The following is a 27,110-nucleotide window of genomic DNA, read 5'->3' on the forward strand; positions in this document are numbered from 1 at the left end:
TTGGAATTTAATTTCAAAGGGAAATAAAAAGGGCAGATCACCCAGGGATATTTATTTAGATGAAAAGACATGGTGCGACCATTTTTCTAAACTTTATTCTAACGATAATGAGGGGTCGCCCATAGGGGATCAAGAGATTAGTTTAGCATTGAGTATTGCTCCCTTGCGATTTAGCCTAGAGGAGACCATTGAGGCATTACAGGCCGTTAAAATGGGGAAAGCCCCAGGTCCTGATAAGATCCCCGGTGATTTATTGAAGCACGATGTGGAAGTCTGGGGGCCATATATTAATTTTCCATGTAATTCTATAGTGGCCGGAATGCCAATCCCCGAAACCTGGAAAGGGGCTGAAATTGTAACAATTTTTAAGAAAGGTGATCGTAATGATCCGGGCAATTACCGTCCCATAAGTTTAATAGATCTTTTACAAAAGGTTTTTGCCAGACATGTTTTAAATAGACTTTTAGAATGGATAGAGGGGACTCAGATATTAACTAAATACCAGGCAGGGTTCAGATCAAAAACCAGCGCGGTTGATCAAGTATTTAGGTTCACGTGCATCTGCTGGAAATACATTAACATAAGGAAGGGCAGTTTGTACTTGGCATTTATTGACTTGAGGGCCGCCTTTGACCTCGTTCCACGTAATTTGTTGTGGTCCAAACTTAAGAATATGGCGGTCCATGGTGAGTTACTTAAAGAACTCATTAGATTACATACAGGGAACTACGCCAAAGTCGGATGGGGGAAGGGCGGTGAAATTTCAAAGGCCATACCTGTAGGACGGGGTGTGCGTCAAGGCTGTGTGCTGGCGCCTACACTCTTCTCATTATATGTTAATGATATACCTATCTACCTAAGGGACTGTGACCATGACTCCCCGAAGCTAGGAGATGAGGCGATCACGGCATTACTTTTTGCCGATGATACGATTCTCATCTCACAGACTCCAAAGGGTTTACAAAATTTAGTGAATTCCTTCAATATCTACTGTACAGGGAAGGGGTTAGAAATAAATTCATCCAAAACAAAATATATGTCTATAAATCCTCAGAAGTCTTTTAGGAAGAACTTGGCCTTAAATAATCAAAAACTGGAGTACGTAGGGAGTTTTAATTATCTAGGAATTATGCTGGATAGTACGCTTTCTTGGAAGGGGCAGCTGGAAAAAAGTAAATTGTCCTTAAAACAAAATTCGATGCCTATTTTAAAAGTGCACGGCAGTAGTCATTCTAAAGCTATTACGCCGGCACTTGAAGTATTTAAGGCGAAGGCCCAATCAACGGCACTTTATGGTGCTGAGATATGGGGGCATTCCTGTAAAAGCAACTTTGAGAAGGAAGAAAATTATTTTATACGTAGGTTGCTTAAAATACCAATTAGAACCCCCCTAGTCCCAGTGTTCCTGGATATTAATCTTAAAAGGACAGACTATCAAGCCATATTAAGGCCATTATTGTAATGGGTTAGGTTATGGACAACCCCGGAGCTGAGTGATTATAAGAGTGGAGTGATAGAAATAATCCAGATCGATGGGTACAAGAAAATTGCATGGTTAAAGCACATTTCGCAGTGGTATAACAGGCTGGGGCTCTCCCATTTATGGGAAGAACCTCAGAATATGACGCCGCCCCTTAAAAAGCTTGTAAAGTCTACCTTCTGGTCTTATGTCAATGGTGAATTATTTCATAGCTCAACGGTTGGCACATTGACTCAGAAATTTTTGACTATAAAGGATATTCCTGAATTTGAACAATTCATGGATGAGATAGGACCACCACTAGCAAAAACATTATATCTGCAATTTAGATATGGGGTCCTACAGACTACCACAAACACTTGCAGGTGTGGGGGGGGGGGGGGTAAAAATGCCAGTGGGTTGTGTACCCTCTGCTCTCAAAAAGCAAAAGAAGATGACGTCCATCTATTGCTCTTCTGCCCAGTCTATAAAAAATCAAGGGACCGTTGGATCAAACCCTTATGTAAAAACATGGGGGTTAGGTCCTACAAAGAGGCAGAACGTATACCCAAGTCAAATACCTCGCAACTGGTAGTGTTTTGTATAAGTAGGTTTTTATTCAATGTGTACCTCCTTAGGAAACAGTTCGGTTGTAAGCTGTAATGTACCGTTGTGGTCTGTACTTTTTGTTAGCCCTGTATGTTTAATATAAAATGCACTGATTCCTTATTTTTAATGTGTTTTTAGAAAAAAAAGTTTTAAAATCTGGCTTTTTAAATTAAATGAAAATGTATTTTTTCGATTTTTAATGCGGGAATTGCACAATCGATGAGGTAGATTAATTGTTTGTTCGCCCCATTGTATGTATTAACTTGAATATTGGTCTGTGTATTTGTATACTATTGTTGGAAATGTCTTTTTTATGTTTTTCTTGCTTTTATGGCTATATCAGCCGAAATAAAGCTTAAACAAACAAACAAACACTAACTTGCATCAGGATATCTAGATGGGTATAAATAAAATAAAGAATTGGAGCACCGATCGATCCACTTGTTATTGTAAAACGCATCAGCATGTTGTTGCAAGATGAGTACCATGTTTGTCTTGGGAGCACTGTTCCGTTGGTCCCATGCCTCATCCATACCACCAGTGCTTTAAATGGAAAAAAATAAGTGCAGGTACTCACCTTAAGGAGCGGTGGATTGGGGGTGTGGAGTATGGGGCAGGACTGGGGGCGGAGCCAGGGGCGCTAGGTTTACAACCTTTCCAAACTTTATATGTAAGAAATCCAAGTGCAAAGTAAAAAAATCAGAAGCATCTGGCCTATGGTTAATAAGGGTATGTTCAAAATCGTCTCTGAATTTTGCCATCAAAGCTTTGTATGCTGAAACTTTTAGAAACCCTTACTTATAATGAGAAAGGAGAACTACGAGTCCCAGCATGCAAAAGCATTACAAGCTAAAATCTAGAACTGTCTGAAAGTCTAAAGCATTCCATGAAGCTGCTTGTCGCATTTGGGTTAAACATTGTTTCCCATACGGAACAAGCGGTTTAAATGCACCCAACCAAAAAAAAAAATGTTTTGCCTTTAAAGCGTTTTTTTGTTTGAGGGTAATCGTAAAATTGGTGGCAATGGCAGGGATTTACATTCAAGTAAAAATGCTTAATTTAAATTGCTGATGAACTAACATTTACAGTCATTTAAAACAATGGCGTGCTAAAAAGCTGTACTGCCCTGAAGAATGCACCCCACGCCCTCTGTATTCGTTTTATGGTGGACTCAACTCCTACTATGCAGGATCAAAGGGTAAACAAAACATCCAGCTGCCCCACGTTGCAGGAAGAGTTGCAAAGAAGCAGGATAAGATTGCTGTGTCCTGGTGACAAGAGCTGCTGTTCTGGCGCTCCTGTGCAACTCGGTTCAGGAGAGAAAAATCCAAGCTGGTCGTGTGAAAAGTGCTGCTGAGGCACCAGAAAATGAAGCGCATCACATGTGTCAAGGCACAGTCCCCATGAGTACCGATACTCTCCTTGTCCTAGGAGAAGTTCCGGTACTCATGGGGCGAAAATTAAAAAGTGACGGAACTCCGTACCGGTGAGTACCGGCCCATTTAAAGCACTGCATGCCACTTTATAAAGTAATCTCATAGTGTGCACTCAGGACCTGCAGGATCCGCAGAATAATTGTGAGGGTGGGCATGTGGTACTGTCAGTGTGCACTGTTCATGGTAGGCACAGTCTGTGTGCAATGTGTGAGTTTAGGTAGCGGTGTGCCGTCAAGGGTACAGAGGTTATGGGATCAGTACCAGGGTCTGCTGTATCAGGCTTCAGCTGGCCCATAGCCAGGACTCGATGTTTTGGGAAATGTGGCACAAGGAAGAAGTGCAGCAGAAAAGGAGTCATGTCTGGACAGTGGCACGGTTCTTTTCCACAACCTCTTTTAAAAACAAACATTGGCAAATTTAATAGGTCTCGCCTATTCAAGAGCTACTGCCTTTATTCATGAGTTTTTTTTAGACATGTACAGCAACGCTGGGATAAGATATTACAACCTTCGTCTGTCATTCCGAACTGGGAGCCCCCTACTTAGCAGACCTGATTAAGATCCAGCCAGTTTTGCTCTGGCACAAGATCTGGACTTCCGAGTACACTGAGCTTAACCGCTCCATTGTAGAGGACTGCCTCAGATCTACGCCTGCATTTAAAATTCCTTGGCTCAAATTTGTGCGCAATTTTCTGGCCAATATCGGCCACCCTCAGTACTTCAACCACCCAAGAGATTTTGACTGATATCACAAGGAAAGCCTTAAAATTGAAATTGTATTCACTACTTGAGGAATTAATGCTATCCTGCGAGATTAATAAACCCCTCTGTCTTGAAGAATCAATTGATCTTGACTAGCTATGACATGCAACCGTATCTAGCTAATGTACATAATCTGCGTCATAGATTCATACTGACTCGGCTTCGGCTGGATATTTTCCGTTATTTAACAAGTTTTCCAACCACTAATAACTGGCAGCACGAACTAGCGAGATGCTCACGTGATAATGTATCCATGCAGAGTACCATAAACATCCTATTTTTTGGGAAATTTTACTCTGAGTTGAGGAAACGCTACATTAAGCCCCTGTAAAACCGCTTGGTTTCGTGCAATGCCGACCAGCTTTTATTTACTTACAAGCCCTCCCGAATTTGTATACATCTTTTGTATTGTCACAGTTTATATTGGCTGTAATAAGATGTAGGAAGCTGCTATAGAAACTTTATTGATAACAAGAGGGTGTTCCTCAGGGCCGGACTGGGAACTGAAAGCAGCTCTGGCAAATTTTGGCAGACCAGCCCCCGTCCGGCACGTAGCGAGCGCAGCGAGCGAGCAGGACCGCTACTAGGGGGCTTGGGGAGGGGTTCTGTCCCCTAGAAAACTTTGGAAAACGACAGACCAAAATGGTGAATTTTACAGCACATTTTTCATTACATATTCAATTGTATCAACTTTCAAAGCACAGTAAATAGTAGATGATGACCTTAAAGAGCACCAGGCTACCCACCCAGGCATATGTACCCATAGACATTAAAGAGCACCAGGTTACCCACCCAGTCATATGTACCCATAGACATTCTTTCACTGAGCACCAAAAATAGACACAAGTAGTGAATCAGAGAGAACAAAGTAAAAGTGAGACCAGCCCCCCACATGGTGTGTAGCGATCAACTGTGGATCAACTCTGTGATGTCATCAGAGGATTGGTGAAGTCATTTGCCTAACACTGCGCCTTCTGTAGAGAACTCTGTGCAGCTAATTTGTTACAGATTAGAATTGATGCAAGGCAAACCCAGCCTTTTCAGGTTTGTGAGGCCAAAAAATCGAATACTATTCAGCTGGATAATCTGTTCCTTAGACACTGAAATAGAAACATCACAGAACACACAAGAATTGGGTATTATGAAACAGCAAGTCTCTTTCGAAAACTTCTGTCAGATTGCACACTGGGAACTGCAGCTACCGTCACTGTGGCCCGATTGCATCTTTTAGAATTGAACCATCTGCTGAACAGTGAACACACAAGTGCGCATTTTAACAGCGCAAACTCCTTTCTTGTGAAATCTGGAATGAAATCCGAACAATTAAAAAAAGTATAGGTCACAAACCAACTGAGCCAGCGTCAAGGGAACGCACCGAGGGCTGCTAGAAATTTACACGTTAGCCTAAGCGGCAAGTGCCAGTGGCAACACCAGTGGCCAGTGGAAGACAAAACACTTGTGAAAAAAAAGAGAAAAACACACTAGAAAGCCCTGTTGTCTGCTTAAAATATATTTTTCAGCACAAGCCCCAATTTGGGGATTGTACTGAAAAATATATTTTAGGCAGACTTGCTGACCCTAACCTTTGCCCCATTTACAGCCCCCAAGAGTCAAGCAGCACAGCACCACCAAAGGGAGCACACAACATGTATCCTGCCTGCTGGCTCGGAACATTTCAGCTGGCCTGGCCCTGGTCGGAGTCAACACACACACACACACACAAACAACAGACAACACCTGACCCAGACGAAATGAAAACCCATCTTTACAGAATCTGGGTTTGAGGTCAGTGCTGCACTGCTGGGGGTGGCGGGCGGCCTGTGGGCCGTGGCAGGAGGAACTAAAGCAGGCAGGCCTGCTCACAAATAAATCCACACTCAGGGGCTAGGGCGCTAGTGCGCTGTGCTGCCTGCGCAGAACCGGGCCGGGGATTAAACAAAAAGGTATAGGCCTAGGCTTGGCCTGGGCATTTGGGGGGGTGGGGCAGCCTTTACCTTTTGTTTAATCCCGGCCCGGCCCACAGTGCCATGATGAATCTATCTACCCCCCTCTCCCCCTCTTCTCTACACACCCTCCAGATGCTGTGCGTGACCGACCCCTGATGTCAAGCACAGACAGAAAGAGGGCCAGAAGCTAAGAGTCCCTCGGTGGAGACCCAGGAGGCAGACTTCCAATGATTCTGTGGCCCCTCTTTATCGAGCTGAGGGAAGGGAAGCAGAGTGAGAGTTCGGATTTACAGACCAAAGCATGAGCACAGGTTCCACTTTCACACTATGCCAAATATACAGTGCACATAGAACTTTCAAACAAATGGGCGCGAAAGACCCCAGAGATGAGAGACTGGAAACACTTTTTAAACAGGGGAGACCGGTGCGCTTCTTCTCCTTAATGCACAGGTACAAACACCTATACATGCGCTGGAATAAATGCTGCCACCACGGCCACGCCCACAAACCCCGGCAGAGAGCACAGTATCCACTGTCTAGAAGAGAGATTCACGTTGGGTGTCAGTTCCTCTGTGTACTAGTAAATATGCGAGTCACTACAGCTAAACGAAGCAGCGGATAAGATGATGCTATGCAATAGTGGCTTGAGAGAAAACGTAACACAAGATTGTGAATAATTCCATTGTAGAGCATGCAATATGACTTAAATGTCAAGAAACTATTACTAGAACAAGAGTCACCCTAATAGTAAGAGGTGTTAATTTACTAAGCAGTGCAATCACTTCTTATTTTGAACTACTCATTTCTTCTGCTCGTGCTGCTGTTCAGCGAAGGAGCAGAGGAAAAAGGAGCTGTTACTGACATTTAAGTAACACTTATATATGTCACAACAGTAGCGTTGTAAACCACGGGTGAAGCTTTATGAGGCCTCACCAGCTGAATGCCCTCATCTAAGAGGGCCACTGCATCAGCACATTGAAGCTGCAGCCAGGAAGAGTCACATGAGAGTCACTCCTTTTCACTGATCACCATTGCAAAATGTACAACTGTACAATATTCCTGTGGGCCGATAATATGGCCCATGTGTTGTCATCTGCCTGCTGGAGACAGGTAATGCTCATGTGATGTGAGCTGGTTACCTCCAGCCAGGGGCAGCCCCAGAGACCAGGGCGCAAGAGCAGGCACTCAGCAAAGCGCATAGAAAACAGAAATGGGGCGATGCGGCTGTGCAGAAAAAGCCGCTTCGTTTTAGCGCTATGTTCACTCAGCACATTAAATAAATACACGCTTCCTGCCCCACTGTGGTGGCCCTCTGGCCTTCAGCTCTGCCCCTCCCGCGGATGCCTACATGTACTAACTTCGGTCCGACCTACCTACCCGTTGACCCCGCGCTCCTCCTGCACCCAGCACCTTCTGCTGTTGTGCATTATCTGATTGCAAATGCAATTTGCAAAAATGCTAACGACACTCACCTGGCGGCGGGCGGCAGACAGTCGACAGCAGGGAGTGGGACACTGAGACAGGCAGGGGCCAGGCCAGGGCTAGAAATAGTTCAATTATGGAGTGACGGGAGAGGGCCTCTCGCCGTCTCAGTCTCTGTGTTCTGGAATGCGGGTCATGCGCACTTTTTATTGCGCGAGGCCCAATGCGCATGTGTCCACCAACAGCTGCGCCCGCCCCACCCCCCTAAGGTGGGTGAACTGAAGACTAAGAGCAGGCCGCGCAGACGTGGCGGCGGAGATATCTGGGCGCCGCGCGCAAGCGCGCGACCCACCCACCCCCTAAAATTGCACTGCTTCACCTGCTCCAATGCATTATTTATCCTGAACAGAACGCAGTCACCGATGATTGAAATTAAGAGAATCCTATCCATTCAAGCAGCGATTGATTAAATTGTGCTTTTTAACGCACGTAGGCTCTGGAGCGAGTGAGACGCACGCAGACGCAGCAGACCACAGTTGTGAATCAGTGACTGAATACTGAGTGTACAAACAATCGGCCCAGCCCCACCCATCAACAAAACCGCCCCCCGGCCAAAAAACTGTCCCCCAACCCTGGCAGCCTACCGAGGGATTGCCCGGTGCCCGGCATTGCCAGTCCGGCCCTGGTGTTCCTGTTTGTTTTATGTGTTTTAACTTATTTTTAACTGTTATTAATCCAGAGAACAAACTTATTTTTGTAGTTTTTATGATTCACTATGTGATTTCGAATAAAGCTTATTTCAACTTCGACTTCGATATCACAGCACTTACCAAATATGTCACTAACTGCTGCACCATGTTCCAGAGGGGGGTATACTGATGATGAATCTGTTTTGAAACGTGAATGTGCCGAATGATGGGATTAAGTGAGGAGCAGTACTGCACTATACTAAGGGACATTCGCCAGATGTCCCCCAGTTTAGGCCACTAATACCTGAGTTTATTATTCTGGCTTTCCAAGAGGAACCTTGGGGTAGTGGAGGGGAGGGTGAGCGGTAGGGCTGGCTTTAGCTGTGGTGGCATCTGGTGCAACAATCTTTTTTGGCATCCCCCACCCCCATGACCTCCTCAGATTCCCTCACTACCACATGGCAAAAGTGCCCCTCATCTCTCCATAGTCCCCTCTCACGTACATTTAATTTGTTTTGAAGCACTGTTAAAGGCTGGCTTTACTAATCCACTCAGCTATCCACATAAAATACAGATCTGTTATTTACAGCAGTTAACTAACCCTCTGCACTCCTTTATAGCGAGTAACAACTGCTGCTAGACAAAACTCTGATCTCTCTCTCTAGCGGGAACATTAAACACAAGAGGTATCTTGACATTTTTATTGCTCCCTGAAAGCTGGACCACAAGGAGCTCTGCAGCAGGTGCTTTTAAATCTTAAGTAATTGCTAAACACAGTGCCCATGCAGGTCAGTGCCCCGGACGCACTGCCCTAAAGCCGTCCCTGGTCAAGGGTGCAGTGACGGGGGGGGGGGATGCAGGGGCTATTCTGCCTCGAAAATACTTTCCACTGACAGTAACCAAGACCAAACACACGGAACCCACGGTTTGATTTACTTCAGGCGACATTAACACTTTTCTTGCTGACCCCACCCCATGTGATGGCTTCAGCGCCAGGAGACTTGCGGAGCACACATGGCGGGCCACACATGAACACTTCCATTTCCAGACTGGGGTGCATCTCTCGGCCTCTGTTATTGGTGATGCTCCTGGCATATGGGTGAGAAAATGTCTGCTTATTTTTTAGCATCACACTGGTCATTAGTCAATTAAAATGAATGCATCTGTCCTGACCTTGCACTTGCTAAAAATGTTTAAGCAAGGAGGCTCCTTCTCCAGAGAGCCACCATTGTGGTTCTGTTAAGCCAGGCGACCCCCAAAGCAATGCAATTTGTCTAATTTGCCTTATTAACACATAGATCAAAATTGATGACTAAGCTTTTGTAAGTATGTTAGGGTTGGTTATCACCACTCTGATTAGTCCAGACCAGAACGGCTTCATACCCAGACATGGTATGAAGCACTGCATTAGGAGGGTGCAGATAGTTCTGACATAGACACATGAGCTTTCTCGCCCCAGTGCCCTGATTTTGGTAGATTTCGAGAAAACATACAATTCTTTTAAATAGAGTATCCTTTTCCAGGTCCTGCACAAGGTGAATTTTGAGCATAATTTTCCAGCCTTTGTCCAAACACTGAAGAAGGATTCCTGGGCCACTGTCCAGGTCAACAACATTATTGTCTGCTTCATTTCCCCTAGAAAAGGGCACCATGGAGGGGGCCCACTTCCCCTTCTGGTATTTGCTCTTGCCACAGAGGAGGCGTGACTTGGATGATATGATATGTCTTGGTACAAGGCCTTTCAATGGGATAACCGTGCGAATAACAGAGTTATTGGCCATTTCTGAATTTAATCCATTAAAAGGCAGGGAGGTTATAGACTGGTTAGAAAGAAAGGGGTTTCTCATATCTATGCACACCAATAGCTAACGCGCTGGACTAATTTAGTGAGCTGTGATCCTACTGGGAACAAGAGCTAAGGCGGACAGAGAAAGTCGAATGGACGGAGGCAAAGACGGTTCTCGGACAACTGGCCATGTCAACCAAACTCACATTTGCCCAATTTAAATACTTTCATAGGCACTGTTATTCTCCACAGTGACTCTGGCAGATGGACAGGCCCTAGGTTTCTGACTGTATCTGCTGTCATATGGAGTTAAGGATTTCTTCCATGCAGTATGATCCAAAAACATTGGCACAGCATTGCCTGCACGCTCACAGCATATTAGGTTGGCCACGGATTGATCCTGGGCCTCATGGAAGACATGGGAGGTACTCGCGGAGAGGGATCACTAATATGTTTATATTTGTTGCTAGCAAAGACGAATGACGTTTGACACTGAAGATTGGCCCAGGCACCCCCAGTGAAGTAGTGGATAAAAGGAATAGACAGACGTTCACACCTCAAAGAACTGTTTTACTGGGGAGAGGGGACGCCCACAAAAGCACAAGAAAACCCGGGCTCTGTGGCAGAAGCATTTCCGCATTTCACTGCATACAGGACTCTTACCATTTGCTAGAGATCTTTTGCTAGATACACTGCCCTTTGCATAATGGCTGGTATTGCTCGTGTATGCAAACACGTGATCCCTTTCCATGTAATCAAATTTTGTTTTTCACACGACAAAAACTAAACAGAACTTGTTTATAAAAAAAATGAACTGAATTTACTGTGTATAACCCTTTCAAGAAACGTCCCTTTACCTAAAGTGGAATTAGTCGCCCCCCCCCGCATGCTCATTTCATTGTTGCTTCTTCAATTACTTCTTTCTAAAAAGTTATCACTATACTTAAAGATTTCTTATGTCTAGTTGTTTCCTCAGAGCCGACCTTGAACCACTCTGTTTGCTTTCACATACTGCTAAGGAACACAGCAGGAATGTGTGGTCAGATGTTTAAGTTCTCAAAATATGTATGATAAATGAAGCATGTGCGATTAGTTAGACCTATTGCTTCGTCGTTGTGCAGACTAATGGGCTTATGTAGAGTGTGGCTTGCCACCTGTGGGCCCACCCAGCCGTTGGAGGCCATCGTCCGCTGGCATATTTAGAGATCTGTTTCTCCTCGCTGGGCTCCCAACGCCTATAGTATACCCACAAGTGTAGCAGATTCACTGCAGGTGTGGCTGAATGTTGAGTGGACATCATATTTTTTTGGCTTAGTCTGCATTTTTTTTTTCAAACATATTCTGATAGTGGGAGTTTGTTCAAGAAAACAAACCATCATCGGCCCTGATGGAGTTTTCTCCTTGCATGGTAAAAGAACTGCTTGTTTTTCGTACCTGGGTGCACCAGCCCTCAAGTGCAAGTTGCCCACCCGTGCTAGGACAGGGCCACTATAACCCTCTAAAGAGGGGGAGTGAGGCTGAGTTTGTTGGAGCGGGCTTCTACCTTAACCGAACATCTAAATGACCCCCCCTAAGTTTCTTTTGTTGCTCTGAAGACATTGAAACTTATTTTCTGTCTTAACTTCGTATAAGAAGAGGTGAAGGATATTGACACATTAAACCATTGAAGCATCAAGTTATATAAACAGATACACTTCTAAAATTGCCTTTATTTAATTGTATATACACTTAAAAACTAGGAAATTAACATGCATCATGAACCTCTAACAAATATTATATCCAAAAGCATGACACCGGTCACTAGACATGCTGTACTCTCTCTTTCAAATTAAATAAATAAGTGCAGGTACTTAGTTCCTAACCATTCACTTAAAGACATGCCTGGACCCCATAAAACGGGCATTACATTTCCTTCAACTAGGGACCCTGTACCAACATCTAAGTATATGCCAGTATGAAGGATTACCCATGCTAGAGGTAACCTGAGAGGGATTTGGCACATAGTTTAACCACTCCTTCTAGGTTCACTTTCACTGTATAAACTCTCTTGCAAGTTCTCTAGTCTCCTGCCAATTTGGGGAATTAAAAGATTGAGTAGTCCCTCAAGAAATCCAACTCGCCTATGATGTTTCTCTCCTTAAGGGAGCACACTTGTGGCATGCCCTGCTCAACCACCGTAGACGCCTTGGAAGCTTTCCTCAGCTGTCTTGAAAGGCTACAAGAGCTCCAGAGTTAATGGGAAAGCAGGTGCACACCCTGTCCGATGTCATATTTGATGGTGTTCAAGCACCATCTTCGCCATTGGCTTAACAATGCTTCTGTACAGCATTTTTGGTTGAAGTTCTGGTGCATCATTTCAGGCAGGATTGTTACCCAAATGAGCCCCAGTGTAGTGAGGCCATCAACACAGGTTATCTTGAGTGTAACCCTTACTAAAATACATAATAGAGGAAATTAGTACAGGCATGTCAAACAGCTTTACACAACTACCCCTGCATACAAAGATAGCTCAGATGGGACCCGCGGAGGTGATGGCCCAGACTGGCAATCAGACATCATGCCAGAATGTACGAAAGCCAGCCATTGCAGCCGGTCCGAGGGTAATAGATCGCCGGCGGCCACACACAGTGTAGTAACAGCCCAGCTAAACCTTCAAATGGTCATTAAGACCATTAAGAACATGAAGAATGACGGGGCCCCTGGGCCAAACGGGATTCCAGCGCCGGTTTTCAAAAAGGCCCCTGACTTTTGGGCTGCAATATTAACTCCCCTATACAACTACACTTTCCAGACAGCAACAACGCCTGATGCCTGGAGGGGTTCCATCTTGGTCCCTATCTTTAAAAAAGGAGACCGCCTAAAGCCATCAAATTATAGGCTTATTGCCCTACTCGACCTTGAGGCCAAGGCCTATGCCCGCCTGCTACTAAAGGACCTGGAGGAGTGGGTTGAGGAAAATAGTATTATGCCTCCTTACCAAACTGGCTTCAGGTCACAGGCATCAACAATGGATAATGTACTGGCACTGACCCATCTATCTGCCCAGGCCACCCGGAAGAACCACCCCCCACTCTACTGTTGCTTTGTGGATTACAGCACAGCATTCAACAAAGTTGTTTCGCAGAAGATTATGGTGGAAGTTAGAAAACTGAGGAATTCCTCCAAACCTACTGAAGGCAATAAGATCGCTCTATGAGGACACCTGGGTAAGAGTCAAAACCAGCACCAGCACAGTGTCCTCGAAAATAATTACAACGGGCTGAAGCAAGGGTGTGTGCTGGCACCCATTTTGTTTAACCTATACACGGCGGATCTGGGGGACACCCTAAAAGGAGCCTGCCTAGTAGCACCAAGACTAGGTAACTTGAGGTTGCCAGTGCTTCAATACGCCGATGATACAGTCATAATGGACCACACAAAGGTTGGTCTACAAAGAGCCCTAACCGCACTAAATCATTTCAACAGAATCCATAACCTGACAGTAAACCAAGGAAAGACCAAGGTCGTCATCTTCGGGACATACCACCAGAAAAAGAATGCGCAATGGCAAATGGGCAATTTGCATATCAATACAGCAGAGTCATACAACTACCTGGGTGTCTGGCTGACGGAACGGGCAAACGCGAAGGCCCACTTGAAACACCAGAGTACTAAGGCCAATATGGTGATACATCTACTCAAGCAATTAAACCACCACCTGATCAGCCCGACTGCCGGCCCAATACTGAAAGTTCTAAAAGCAAAACTTCTACCAGCAATCAGTTATGGCCACCTTGCTTTCCCCGGGTCACAGCACGCTAGCTTAAATTCAATACAATCTAAAGCTTTTAAAACGGTGTTCCAAATTCCGAGGTCAGCAAGGAAGGCAAGACTAAGGCTGGAATTAGGCTTGGAAAGGCCTGATTTGATGTGCCAGGGGGACTTTATAAAACTTTATCTCTGGATTTTCCCAGCGAATTCATCAAAACACCAACTGAGATCCATAGAAGAACCACGCACGCTCTGGCACATCGCCCTGCACAAAGCAATCAAGGCATTGAACATAGTGGAAGAGAGCATATCGAAATTCCAATGATCACCTGGAAAAGAGCTATAACTAAACAAGTGGGTGAAATTTCATTCGATCTCGATTGCAAATCCCACCGCTCAAGTCCACACCTAGACCCGCTGAATAGCTCCTACATGGTAGGCAAAGCCCAGGTTTACCTAAGTGACGCTCTCACTCCATCAACCCGAAGTAAAATACTGTCCATGAGATTAATCACTTTAGGTATTGCGGACTTCAATCCGGCATGGGCCTGAAGGGGAGATGCCACAAATTGCAGACTTTGCCCATACAAGAAGGAATCGCGGCTGCACCTTTTATGCGGCTGCCCGAATCTCAAGGACGATCGAAGAAGACTACAGCGCCCAATCTGTAACATCTATGGAATAAAATCCTGTAGCGAAGCGTCAGCAATGTGCTTTTCCAAGTCTAGCACAATGACCCTAGCAAGACTGGGGAAATTGATCTATAGCATCAGGCTCGCCTTAAAAAAGGCAAATGAATAAAACAAAACTCTGGAGCAATGTATTACAAACCCAAGGAACGACGGCGAGGTGGTCTCGTAACTGCATTGACGCTTCTCCGTACTTCTAGCATCCCCCCCAGGACAGAGCCATACAGGAATACGTACCCATGATCAATGGACATCTGCCACAGTTGCACAATGTCATCCATCCCCACAGAAAAACAATGTGGGCTTTCGGATTGCCATAAAGCGCTACCTCCGCATCCACAAACCCTGGGGAAGGCTGATTGTGGTGAAACTGGGGAGGGGCGGCAAACTTCTTTTATAAAAAAAAAAAATGTTTTAAATGGGTTTTATTTACTCACTGTTTTAGCTGTAACATGATGACTGCTTTTACTGTAATGATTTCAATTAATTGTACAGTTAACAATAAATACAAATAGTGGAAATACATGAGAAATTTCCATTATAGTCTGCAGCAAGACACTACTGCTCACAGACAATGTTTTATTAATCAGGCCTGGATATTGAGGGGTAATTCACATCTAAACAGGAAGTAGAAATAACTAGTGAGAGAAAAGGGTTTGTGAATCAGCCAAGTGATGGACTCTTGAGTCCTTCTGTCTTACCTTCCACATAGAGCAGGTGGTATTTGATTGAAATCTTTGGAGCCCCGCGTGCCTCCGCCCTGCAGTACACGATCCCTTTATGGTCAGCGGTGGGCTGCTGGTAGACGAAGCCCCTCTTCACGTCATACACGATGTTGGTCCCATCCGCTTTGATCTCCTCGGCTGGAAACTCCCTGTGCAGAGTTACTTTTGCTGATGGCACAGTCACGCGGCAGGGGACAACAGTGGGCTTGTCTGGGTTTAGGTAGACAATCTCAAAATAACTGGAAGATGGAACAAATAGTTCGCCTTTATCTGAAAATGAGAAAGCCAGGAAAACATCATGAGAAATGATAGATCTCCATGTAGCCATCTTTAAGAACATTGCTCAAAGGAACATATTTTACTGTCTACTAAAGTCTGCATATACTTTTAAATGCCATATTTATCTTGAAGATATTAGTGTTTCTTCATCCATGCTCGGTTCTTCGAACTAGAGCATCATCCATAATTAGCTGGATCCTTTTTTTTCAGATATCTGAAAAAAGTGACAGCGTCATTACTGTGGAAATTTATTTTTCATTATTAAGAACTATCAAAACCGCATTTTGCAGAAGAAAAAAAAAAGAAAAGTATGAAGAAAAATATATTTATCAAAACATGCTAGCTTTCACCTTGAAGGTAGGCACTGGGAAGCAAATAAACAACTGACTGTGAAAACTATTTAATTAACTTTAGCGTTATTAGGCCTGAGAATTATCTTGCCTTGACAACCAGTTTATTAAATACTTTGCGGGTCTTCTCTACCAAACGTAGGGAAGAGTTAGGACACGTATCGCTGCAAGATTAAAATCACATGAAATATATTAGGCGAGATTATGGTACACGCGGGTGCTCACTGTGGCATGTGTGTGCAACCTTCCTTGTTCTGTAAACCGTAGGTCAGATCAGCCACGTCCCACTATCAGGGGCAGCTCCTCTGTTGGAGCGGAGTAGCGTCGCCCCACTTAAATTACCCTCAAAGATAAAATGGTAATTCATTACCATTTTATTTTTGATCCTTCCTTTCTGAACCAAGTGTCTTGCGACAGCCAGCCAGACATGCGCAATTTGAAACCTCTAACCCAGCTGTCTTAAGACAGGTGGGATAGAGTAAGTTCAGGCCTCTAGGGCGCTGGGGAGTGCCGAGTGAGCCTGCTTCCTCCAATCAGGGCACTGCTCTCACAGCATGAGAGCAGCGCCAGGATTGGTGCCTGCACTGCCGCATCCCTTTCCTTTGAAGATGTCTGAAGCGAACGAGGTCAGTTCAGGTAAGTTTTGCTTTATTATTAATATTTGCATGCACCTGCCACCCCCTCACCCCCCCCCGTAGATGCCAACCGCCACTGCCCACTATTGCAATGTTTTCCCATTGCATCAATGCATGGAAAATCCAAACACCCATTCAATTCAAGTATTCAATAATCCTTTATCATTTCAGATAGAAAGTGATACAATAATTTAAAATACATCTGAAACATACTATCACACACATTATCCAGTATAAACCATATCATATAATTTAAGTTACTACAGTCAATGATACCGAGGAGGGATTACTCTCTCCTGCTAAAAGCAAATTTCCACTATGCCAGACCTATCTGTAAAATGAATCCCTAGTTTAAATGCATGCACCCCCTTATATACCAAGCAGCAGTACGAAAGAGGTGCGCTGCCTCCATCCTGTAACAGAATGCCGCATGTTCTCTTTTGATCATAATGCCTAAACAACGGCAACAACGCTTTTCAAAGCTGGCCAACAGTTTGTGAACAAAATAACATGAAATGCACTGGGATTTCCAGACTATCACAATAACAGTTCCCATCTATGCTCTCCTGCAGGTCCCACCGCTGCGCAGGATTCCATAGGGCGTGTGCCCAGCCTACATCGGACATATCACATATGGCACAGCTCAGTAGTAATCACATCTAAATAAGGCTCATATCCCAAGTTTGACTTTACCAATAAATATACTGTTAACATACAGCTCCCCTGATATTTTGGGGTACCCGTATAACTGGCTGAGCTAGCAGCTATCACTTACCAGCCAGCAGTAGGTAAATTCACAAGATTAGGATTAACCCCTTGGCTGAACCCCACCAAGATACCCATTTAGTTTAGCAGTAGAGGCACAGTCAATGTTCAAGTTCACTTGGCCAGTTTACCTAAAGTATCAGATACTCATAAATTTTAAGGGCTGAGTCCACACATAGCAGCAGGACTAGCAGTTCTGCTACCGAATCACAGCAGCAGCACGGGCAGGTGAGTGGCCCTCCTTCTTTTCCTACTATCGGACAAGGAATAAGGTGCCCCGGGCAAAACAACAGTTCAAGCAGAGGTAGTCCCACTGCCCTAATAACCGTAACCACTCGCCCTTCACCGTTGGCAGTCAGAGGTTCCCCCACTGTGGATGAGCTCTTGGTAGAGTCAGCACAAGTCAGTCCACTCAGTTGCACAGGCATGTGAAGATTGGTCATGAAACCTACTGGGGGGCTAGGCAATCGCCTCCTAGACTCGATTGCCACATTTTGCACTCCCTTGATTCAGTCTAATCTTCTGAGTTGTTGCCTGCTCCAGGTACAGCGGCTGGGTATTTCCTCCTCAATCAGTTATCCGCTTGCATGGACAGGCACTTCCTCTGCTCTCTCAGCAGGTCAGACAGACTCCCAGGCACCAGGCAGACCCACAGTTCTTCCAGGAAGATGCTGAAGGCTTAAAGTAATGTCCTCCCAGCTTTAGGAGACTGACTGCCAAGGAGGCCTGGATCTCAGTAGTTCTTCAAGTGCTCTGTGAAGGACTCCTTCCCTTGGTCTTGAGAAACTGTAACTGGAATCAACTGGGATAGTTTGGGTCCCACCCTTATAGACATTTTCTAGGCAGGAGATATTGATTCCAATGCCAAAGTTTTGGAACCAGTTTGAAGTGCTTCCCTTTCAAAAGTATCTTCTTCCTTGTTTTCTTTGAAATTTCAATAAAAAATTGCAAATTGCAAATAATTAGAGTGAGAGAGAGCGAGAAAAAGAGAAAGGACCTGCCTAGAAGATCCTCACTGAACAAAAGAGATTCCCTTTCTCAACTACCCACAACCAACAACAGCCAAATGTCAGTCATTAAGAGGTGATCAGCGGGCCTTTTCTAACAAATGCCACTTTTGTATTTTTAATGTAGTCTCCAAGTTGTCACACATAAGTGTCTGAAGTTACATGCTACCACTCCGGACCGTAAGCTATCTCTGTCTGCGAAGGGTGTGCCACAACCTCACCAGAGCCATCTAAATGGATATGGAATGGGTTCACTGGTCTTTGCAACCATACACTCACGATATCCATGGAGTCTTGCTATCAATGAACATACATACAGCACATACATGTCAGTGAAGTATCTGGCCATTACATTCAAATGGAATTTTGAGGGGACTGTAGGTACTACACTCAAACCTAAACAGGAGCGAAAGTCTATTTTGTATGATCAATCAGAAAAAGTATACTCTGCCACCACCGCTTAATATATATATATTGTTAGAATCCGGGTTCTCTGGTTGGCACAGGTAGGTACTTGTGACAAGCAGGGAACCTTTCCTATAGTCAGGGTAAGGGGTTACACTCCTAAAATAACCCCTGCTCACCCTCTAGGTAGCTTGGCGCGAGCAGACAAGGCTTATCTCAGGGCGTTATAGGTTAAGCATTTGTGAACACATACAGTAACCAAGTGACAACACTACAAATGGATACCACACAGGTATTTATATGAAAAATAAGGATTCTTTATATAGGATTATCACAAGACCATTAAACGATTAAAAATACACAATACCGTTGCTTAGTTGGTAGAAGATTGCTTAGTTTCTCTTAAGTTCTTAAATGCGACACTTTAAGTCAATGTACTTTAGATGCGACATGCAGGGCAACGAAAGTGTTGCAGCGATGCAGATGCATTGAAGTTCTTGGTGCAAAAGAAATAAAGACGGGATCTTCCAGATGCGTTATGCTTCTCCGATGTTGCGATAAGACTCAACTCGATGCGTCAGCTACAGCGGCGTCACCCTTGACGAGATGCGACGACAGCGGCCTTGGCAGCGGCACTCTTCTCCGACGTTGCGAGACGCTTTCGCTTGATGCGATGCTGCAGCAGCGACACCCCTTTTACGAGATGCGACGACAGCGGCTCCGGCGGCGGCACGCTTCTTCGTGGATGCGAGGCACTTTTCTGGATGCGGTGCAATGCGACAACTACGATGGCTGCGATGGCGACACGCTTCCTCCTCGATGCGAGACTCTTCTCTCGATGCGGTGCAATGCGACAGCTACGATGGCTGCGATGGCGACACGCTTCTTCGGCGTTGCGAGACACTTCCGGAATGATGCGAGACGCTTCCGCTCGATGCGATGCTGCAGCGGCGGCACTCTCTGCGAGATGCGACGACAGCGGCTCCAACGGCGGCATGCTTCTCTTCCTTGCGTCGCGCTTCCAGCTCCTTGCGACACGCAGTCCCTCAGAAAGCCCAACAACAGCAGCAGGCACTTCCAAAAGACTCTGGGGAGCTGGGGGTGAAGTCCACTGGTCCTGGGACTTCGTTCAGGGGGCAAGCTCAGTTCAAGCCCTTGGAGATCTTTTCAAAGCACAAGTTCAAGCAAAGTTTTTAGTAGTCTTTCTCCTCTCCTTCAGCAGCAAGGCAACCACTGCAGGCCAATCCCCCAGGTCAGGGACAGTACTCATCCTACAGCTTTCCCAGTTCCTTCTTCTCTGGCAGAGGTTCTTCTTGTTTCAGCAGGATCTAATTTCTTGGGAGCAGGGTACCAATACTTATACCCCTAATTCCTTTGTTCCTCTGGGGTTGAGGGGCCTTTGCCCAGTCCAAACCAGTTCTTGAGCACTCTGTTGACATGACTCTGCCTTTCTATTCAGGGTGCAGGGCAGAGACATCAGCCACTCCGCAGGAGGTGGAGCCAACATTGTGGTAGCAGAGCACAACCCTATTCAGAGCCCAGGTGTACTCCTCCCACCCATCTGACTGCCAATCTTCCTATTCACCACCAGGCTACCTAGCCCTGCCCCTCTGGGTTTCCCCAGCCCTGTCACTCACACAACCAGACAGGCAGATACACATCATAGCAGAGGCGGGCTAAAATGGTCAAGCAAGCAAATACCAACTTTCTAAAAGTGGTATTTGCAAACACAGAATATTAAAATAAACTTTACTAAAAGATGTATATTATTATTCTGAGTTCAGGCATACTAAACTCGAATTTCTACCATGTTCCCTGGGTCTGTTAGGATCATAGAATGTAACAATTCTAACAGCCCATTCTGGCCTATGGAGAACAGGTAGCCTTACAATAGTGAAAAACGAAAATGGCTGTAATTCACTATTAGGACATGCCACACACATCAGGGCTTGTCCTACCTTATGCTTACAATGCACCCTGCCCTTGGGCCTACCATAGGGGTGACTGATATGAAGTTAAGGGAAGGTTTAGGGACTGGCAAGTGTGTGCACTTACCCAGTCAGCATGACAGTACCAGACTGCACGCAGGCTCTGCAATGGCAGACCTTAGATACATTTTACCAGGCCGCTTCTGTGGGTGGCACAACCAGTGCTGCAAGCCCACCAGCAGCATTTGCATTTACAAGCCCTGGGCACTCCTGGTGCACTTTACTAGGGTCTGACAGTAAACCAAATAATCCAATCATGGAATCCAACCAACATATATATTTTAAACAGGGTGCACTTGCACTGTGGCACTGGTTGGCAGTGGCACAGTGCTCTGAGCAGCTAACACCAGCAAAGCACATGAGGCACAGCGACAAAAAAGTGTAAGGGAGACTCACGCCAAGGTGCCAGGTCTAACACGTGTCCCCTCCAGCTGAAAAGTGGGGAGAACTACCCTACCCCAAGGAGTTCCTCATCACTAAGGGGAAAAAATCTGGACAGACCGTCAGCATTGGCGTGATCTGTACCAGGGCGATGTTCCACCGTGAAATCCATACCCTGTAGGGAAATGGACCACCTCAACAGCTTTGGATTCTCACCCCTCATATGCATCAACCATCTGAGGGGCCTGTGGTCTGTCTGAACCCGGAAGTGAGACCCAAACAGGTATGGTCTTAGCTTCTTCAGCGGCCAGACCACAGCAAATGCCTCACGCTCAATAGCACTCCATCTCTGTTCCCGTGGAAGTAACCTCCTGCTAATAAAGGCTACCGGTTGATCTAGGCCCTCTTCATTAATCTGTGAAAGAACAGCCCCCACACCATGCTCTGAAGCATCTGTCTGAACGATAAACTCTTTGGAGAAGTTGGGAGCCAAAAGCACGGGCGCCGTGCACATAGCAGCTTTCAGGGCCTCAAAAGATTTCTGACAGGTGTCAGTCCAGATCACCTTCCTGGGCTGCTTCCTTGAAGTCAGCGCTGTCAAGGGGGCAACAATGTTGCCATACCCCTTGACAAACCTCCTGTAGTACCCGGTGAGACATAGGAAGGCTCTCACCTCCGTCTGGGTTTTGGGCGACTCCCAATTCAGGATGGGTTGAAGGGGTGCCACCTGGTCACTCCCAACTTGGTGCCCCAAGTACACCACTGAACCCTGCCCCGATCTGGCACTTACTTGCCTTGATTGTGAGGCCTGCCCTCCGCAGCACCATCAACACTTCCCAGAGGTGGCGCAGGTGTTCCTCCCACGTGGAGCTGAACACTGCGATGTCATCCAGGTATGCTGCACTGTACGAATCCAGCCCAACCAACACCTGGTTGACCAACCTCTGGAAGGTGGCAGGGGCATTTTTCATCCCAAAGGGCATAACCCGGAACTGGTAATGCCCATCAGGGGTGGAAAATGCTGACCTCTCCTTGGCCCCATCGGTCAAGGCGATCTGCCAATACCCAGACGTTAGATCAAACGTGCTGAGGTAGTGGGCAGCCCCTAGCCGATCTATGAGCTCATCAGCTCTGGGGATGGGGTGTGCGTCAGTCCTGGTGACCGAATTGAGTCCTCTGTAGTCCACACAGAACCGGAGTTCGGGTGTGGCTCCCGGCGCTGCAGCCTTTGGAACCAAGACCACTGGGCCGGCCCAAGGACTGCTTGAGGACTCAATTACCCCAAGGGCAAACATCTTGGAGACCTCCTCCTTGATGCAGGCCCTTACCCTGTCAGTCACCCTGTAGGCCTTGTGCCTCACAGGTGTACTATCCCCAGTGTCCACATCATGGACGCACCCATCAGTGACACCGGGAACCAGGGAAAACAGGTCAGAAAATTGTGCCACCAGCTGGCGACAAGCATTCTGTTGCTCAGGGGTCAGGGTGGAAGAGAGGATGACACCATCCACTGACCCATCTTGCTCCTTGACTGACAGGAGGTCAGGAAGAGGCTCGGTCTCCTCCTCCATCCCAGCATCTGTCACTAAGAGCATGCCCACTTGGGACCTCTCCAAGTGGGGCTTGAGGCGGTTGACATGTAGGACCCTTAAGGCGTTCCTAGGAGACTTCAGGTCCACCAAATAGGTAACCGGACTCTTGCGCTCCAACACCTCAAAGGGACCGGTCCACTTATCCTGGAGCGCACAGGGCTCCACTGGGGCCAACTCCCATACCTTCTGTCCAGGCTGAAGCTCTACCAGAGTGGCATTCTGGTCGTACCACCGCTTCATCTCATCCTGGATGGCTTCCAGGTTTGCCTCAGCAAGTTCCCTGAAACGCCTAGTCTGGTTTCTGAAGGTCAGCATGTAACTATATACATTCTGGGGAGGTTTCCTGGGAGATTGCTCCCAGCCTTCCTTGACCAGACTTAGAGGTCCTCTCACTGGGTGTCCGTACAGAAGCTCAAAGGGGCTGAACCCTAGAGACTTCTGTGGCACCTCACGGTACGCAAAGAGAAGGCATGGTAAGAGGACGTCCCACTTATGCCTCATGGGTCCTTCCAGGCCCATTATCATGCCTTTGAGGGTTTGGTTGAATCTCTCAACCAACCCGTTTCCTTGGGGGTGGTAAGGTGTGGTGAACTTGTAGGTTACACCACACTCTTGCCAAAGGGATTTCATATATTTAGATATGAAATTGGTACCCCGGTCAGACACCACCTCTAGAGGGAATCCCACTCGGGAGAAAATTCCCATCAGCGCACGTCCCACCACGGGGGCCGTCACTGTCCTCAGAGGGATGGCTTCCGGGTATCGGGTGGCATGGTCCACCAGGATGAACCTATTGCCCATCGCTGTCCTGGGGTCCAGTGGCCCTACAATGTCAATCCCCACTCGCTGGAATGGGGTACCGACCACAGGGAATGGTTGGAGTGGAGCCTTCTGCTTCCTTCCACTCTTCCCACTTGCCTGGCAAGTTTGGCATGTTCTGTAGTGAGTATCTGAACTACTGCGCATTTGGGGCCAAAAGTAGTGGGTGACAATCCTTTCAAAGGTCTTGTCCTGCCCCAAATGTCCTGCTAAGGGTACATCGTGAGCCAGCCCCAGTAGGAAGGCTCTGAAGCGCTGGGGTACCACCAGCACATGGGCTGACCCAGGCTCAGCAACCTTAGGCTCAGAATACAGGAGGTCGTTCTCCCAGTAAATGAAATGGGGTCCAGGACTGATCACCGTTGGCCTGGTCTGCAGCCTGCTGCCGCATACCCACAAGAGAAGGGCATTCCCGCGCCCCCTGCTCCTTCTCTTTAAGGCCGGTCCCTGGGCCTCCCTCTCAGGCTCCAGGACCTCTTGAGCACCGCTACTGGCTGCCATGGACCGTGTGGTGACACACGCCCAATCCGGCATACCCAACATCTCCAGGTGAGCACTCTGCTCCACCTTAGCCCAAGGTGAGCTCTCCAAGTCATTCCCTAACAGACAGTCTACAGGCATGGCGGGCCTCACAGCTACCTGAAGAGTACCAGAGACCCCCCCCCCACTGAAAGGGAACCTGAGCCACTGGGCAGTGACTCTCGGTGTTGTCGGCGGCAACAACTGGATAGAATGCTCCTGGGACAACCTGCTCCTGAGACACCAGGTGGCGCTTGACAGCCATCACACTGGCTCCTGTGTCTCTGAGAGCTTCAACCCTATGGCCATTTATGGTCACCCACTGCCTGTATTTTTTAGTGTTCTCAGGCAGCTGGGTTTGGGGGACCACTTCACGGTCTCCTAATAAGACAAGGGACATCTCTGTGGGACCCTACCCACCTTGGACACCCATCTCCTCCCGCAGGGCTACACTAGTCACCTGCCGGGATGGAGCACCAGTGGATGCTGGTTTACCAAATAATGGACACTTCACATCAGAGGCAAAATGCCCCATGTTACCACACTTGTAACATCTGATGGGCCCCTTCTGAACAGGTGTACCTGTCGGGGCCCCGGTCGGTTTCTGTGGTGGGGGAGGCTGAGAACCTCTCCCTTGGTTCCCTTGGGGATTACTTTGGGGGCCTCTTCTGGAACTCCCTCTGTTTACCCTTGTCCCCCCCACTCTTCTGCTGGGGACCCTGCCCACCTTTGGCGGAATCTCCCACTTGACCCTTGTGGACCCTGGTACTGACCCAGCGGTCCGCCTCCTCAGCAAGCTTCCTAGGGTTAGTCAGCCTACTATCAATCAGTTGCTGGTGTAGCTCAGGAAAACAATTACTAGACAAGTGCTTCCATGCCATTAAATCAAGAAGCCCTTGAAAATCATTAACTTTGCTACCCTTCACCCAACCATCCAGTGCTCTGCAAAAAAAAGTCACATATTCAACATACGTACTGTTTGGAATCTTGGTGCAACCCCTGAACCTTTGCCTATACAACTCAGGGGTCAACCCATACCTAGACATCAAAGCAGCCTTCATATGGGGATAGGAATTATAATCATCTGAAGGCAAATCCAGCAGTGTATCCCGCCCCTCACTAAGGAACCGTCCCCACAACCCCGCTCCCCAATCTTTCTCAGGGACCCAGTGGGAAGACATGGCTACCTCATAGGCCTTAAACCACTGCCCTATGTCATCACTTTTCAAAAATTCCTTTACTACATCCTTGGGTATGTACACCCTTGACTCCACCTGCACTGATGGTGTGCTGCCACCAGAGGGAGCCTTTTCTAGACTCTGGGCTTTCATCTCCATCTCCCTCAAAACCTTTTCATGTTCATATTGTAGCTTCTTTTCTTCCAGGGCTAACTTTCTACTCTGCATTTCCAATTCTAACTGCCCACTTAACTTGAGCTTGGCCAGCTCCAATTCATGCATCCTACACTCTTTTCTATCTGCCAGCTCCTCTGGAGATAGACTGTGGTTAGAAACACTGCTACCAGCAGGGGAAGGGGTTCTCCTTCCTCTTGAGCCCACTGGCCCATCCAGCTGCTCATCTGCATTATCATCATCAATGGCATTCCTTGCTTCTACCCAGGCCCTCAGTGCCTTGTAGAACTCTGGCTTGCTTTTACATCCAGTAGTAGAAACCTTGAATCTCCTGCAGAAGGACTTTAGCTGCTTAGCAGCGTAACTGTCTATTTTCTCTTCTTCCCATTCCAATTCAGTATTCACAGAGACTACGGATGCTACTTTCTCCACCATGGTTAAGTTTGGCAGTACTCAAAAATAGAAAGTCGCAAAAAGAAATCTACCAACAAGTATAGGTTGCGTTTAAGGTCTGCACTCACTAAGTAGTGTTCACCAATCACTGTACATGAGTCACAAATGCAAGTCCAGAATCCTCACCGCTGACCACCAATGTTAGAATCCGGGTTCTCTGGTTGGCACAGGTAGGTACTTGTGACAAGCAGGGAACCTTTCCTCTAGTCAGGGTAAGGGGTTACACTCCTAAAATAACCCCTGCTCACCCTCTAGGTAGCTTGGCGCGAGCAGACAAGGCTTATCTCAGGGCGTTATAGGTTAATCATTTGTGAACACATACAGTAACCAAGTGACAACACTACAAATGGACACCACACAGGTATTTATATGAAAAATAAGGATTCTTTATATAGGATTATCACAAGACCATAAACGATTAAAAATACACAATACGGTTGCTTAGTTGGTAGAAGATTGCTTAGTTTCTCTTAAGTTCTTAAATGCGACACTTTAAGTCAATGTACCTTAGATGCGACACGCAGGGCAACTAAAGTGTTGCAGCGATGCAGATGCATTGAAGTTTTTGGTGCAAACGAAATAAAGACGGGATCTTCCAGATGCGCTACGCTTCTCCGATGTTGCAAGAAGACTCGACTCGATGCATCAGCTACAGCGGCGTCACCCTTGACGAGATGCGGCGACAGCGGCCTTGGCAGCGGCACTCTTCTCCGACGTTGCAAGACGCTTCCGCTCGATGCGATGCTGCAGCGGCGACACCCCTTCTGCGAGATGCGACGACAGCGGCTCCGACGGCGGCACGCTTCTCCGTGGATGCAAGGCGCTTTTCTGGATGCAGTGCAATGCGACAACTACGATGGCTGCGATGGCGACACGCTTCCTCCTTGATGCGAGACTCTTCTCTCGATGCAGTGCAATGCGACAGCTACGATGGCTGCGATGGTGACACGCTTCTTCTGCGTTGCGAGACACTTCCGGAATGATGCGAGACGCTTCCGCTCGATGCGATGCTGCAGCGGCGACACTCTCTGCGAGATGCGACGACAGCGGCTCCGACGGTGGCACGCTTCTCTTCCTTGCAGTCCCTCAGAAGGCTCAACAACAGCAGCAGGCACTTCCAAAAGACTCTGGGGAGCTGGGGGTGAAGTCCACTGGTCCTGGGACTTCGTTCAGGGGGCAAGCTCAGTTCAAGCCCTTGGAATTCTTTTCAAAGCACAAGTTCAAGCAAAGTCTTTAGTAGTCTTTCTCCTCTCCTTCAGCAGCAAGGCAACCACTGCAGGCCAATCCCCCTGG

The 27,110-nt window shown here is 46.9% G+C and overlaps 1 protein-coding gene across 1 annotated transcript in view; it reads right to left on the reverse strand.

Moving 5' to 3' along the window:
• PDGFRL (platelet derived growth factor receptor like) overlaps positions 1-27,110 on the reverse strand; it is a 673,754-nt gene that overhangs the window by 87,451 nt on the left and 559,193 nt on the right. The window contains exon 4 of the mRNA XM_085642004.1: positions 15,249-15,542. Coding sequence (XP_085498130.1) covers positions 15,249-15,542 — 294 coding nt within the window. The remainder of the gene's footprint in view (positions 1-15,248; positions 15,543-27,110) is intronic.

Source organism: Triturus cristatus, chromosome 2_2 (assembly GCF_964204655.1).
Source record: "Triturus cristatus chromosome 2_2, aTriCri1.1, whole genome shotgun sequence".
Taxonomy (NCBI): Eukaryota; Metazoa; Chordata; class Amphibia; order Caudata; family Salamandridae; genus Triturus; species Triturus cristatus.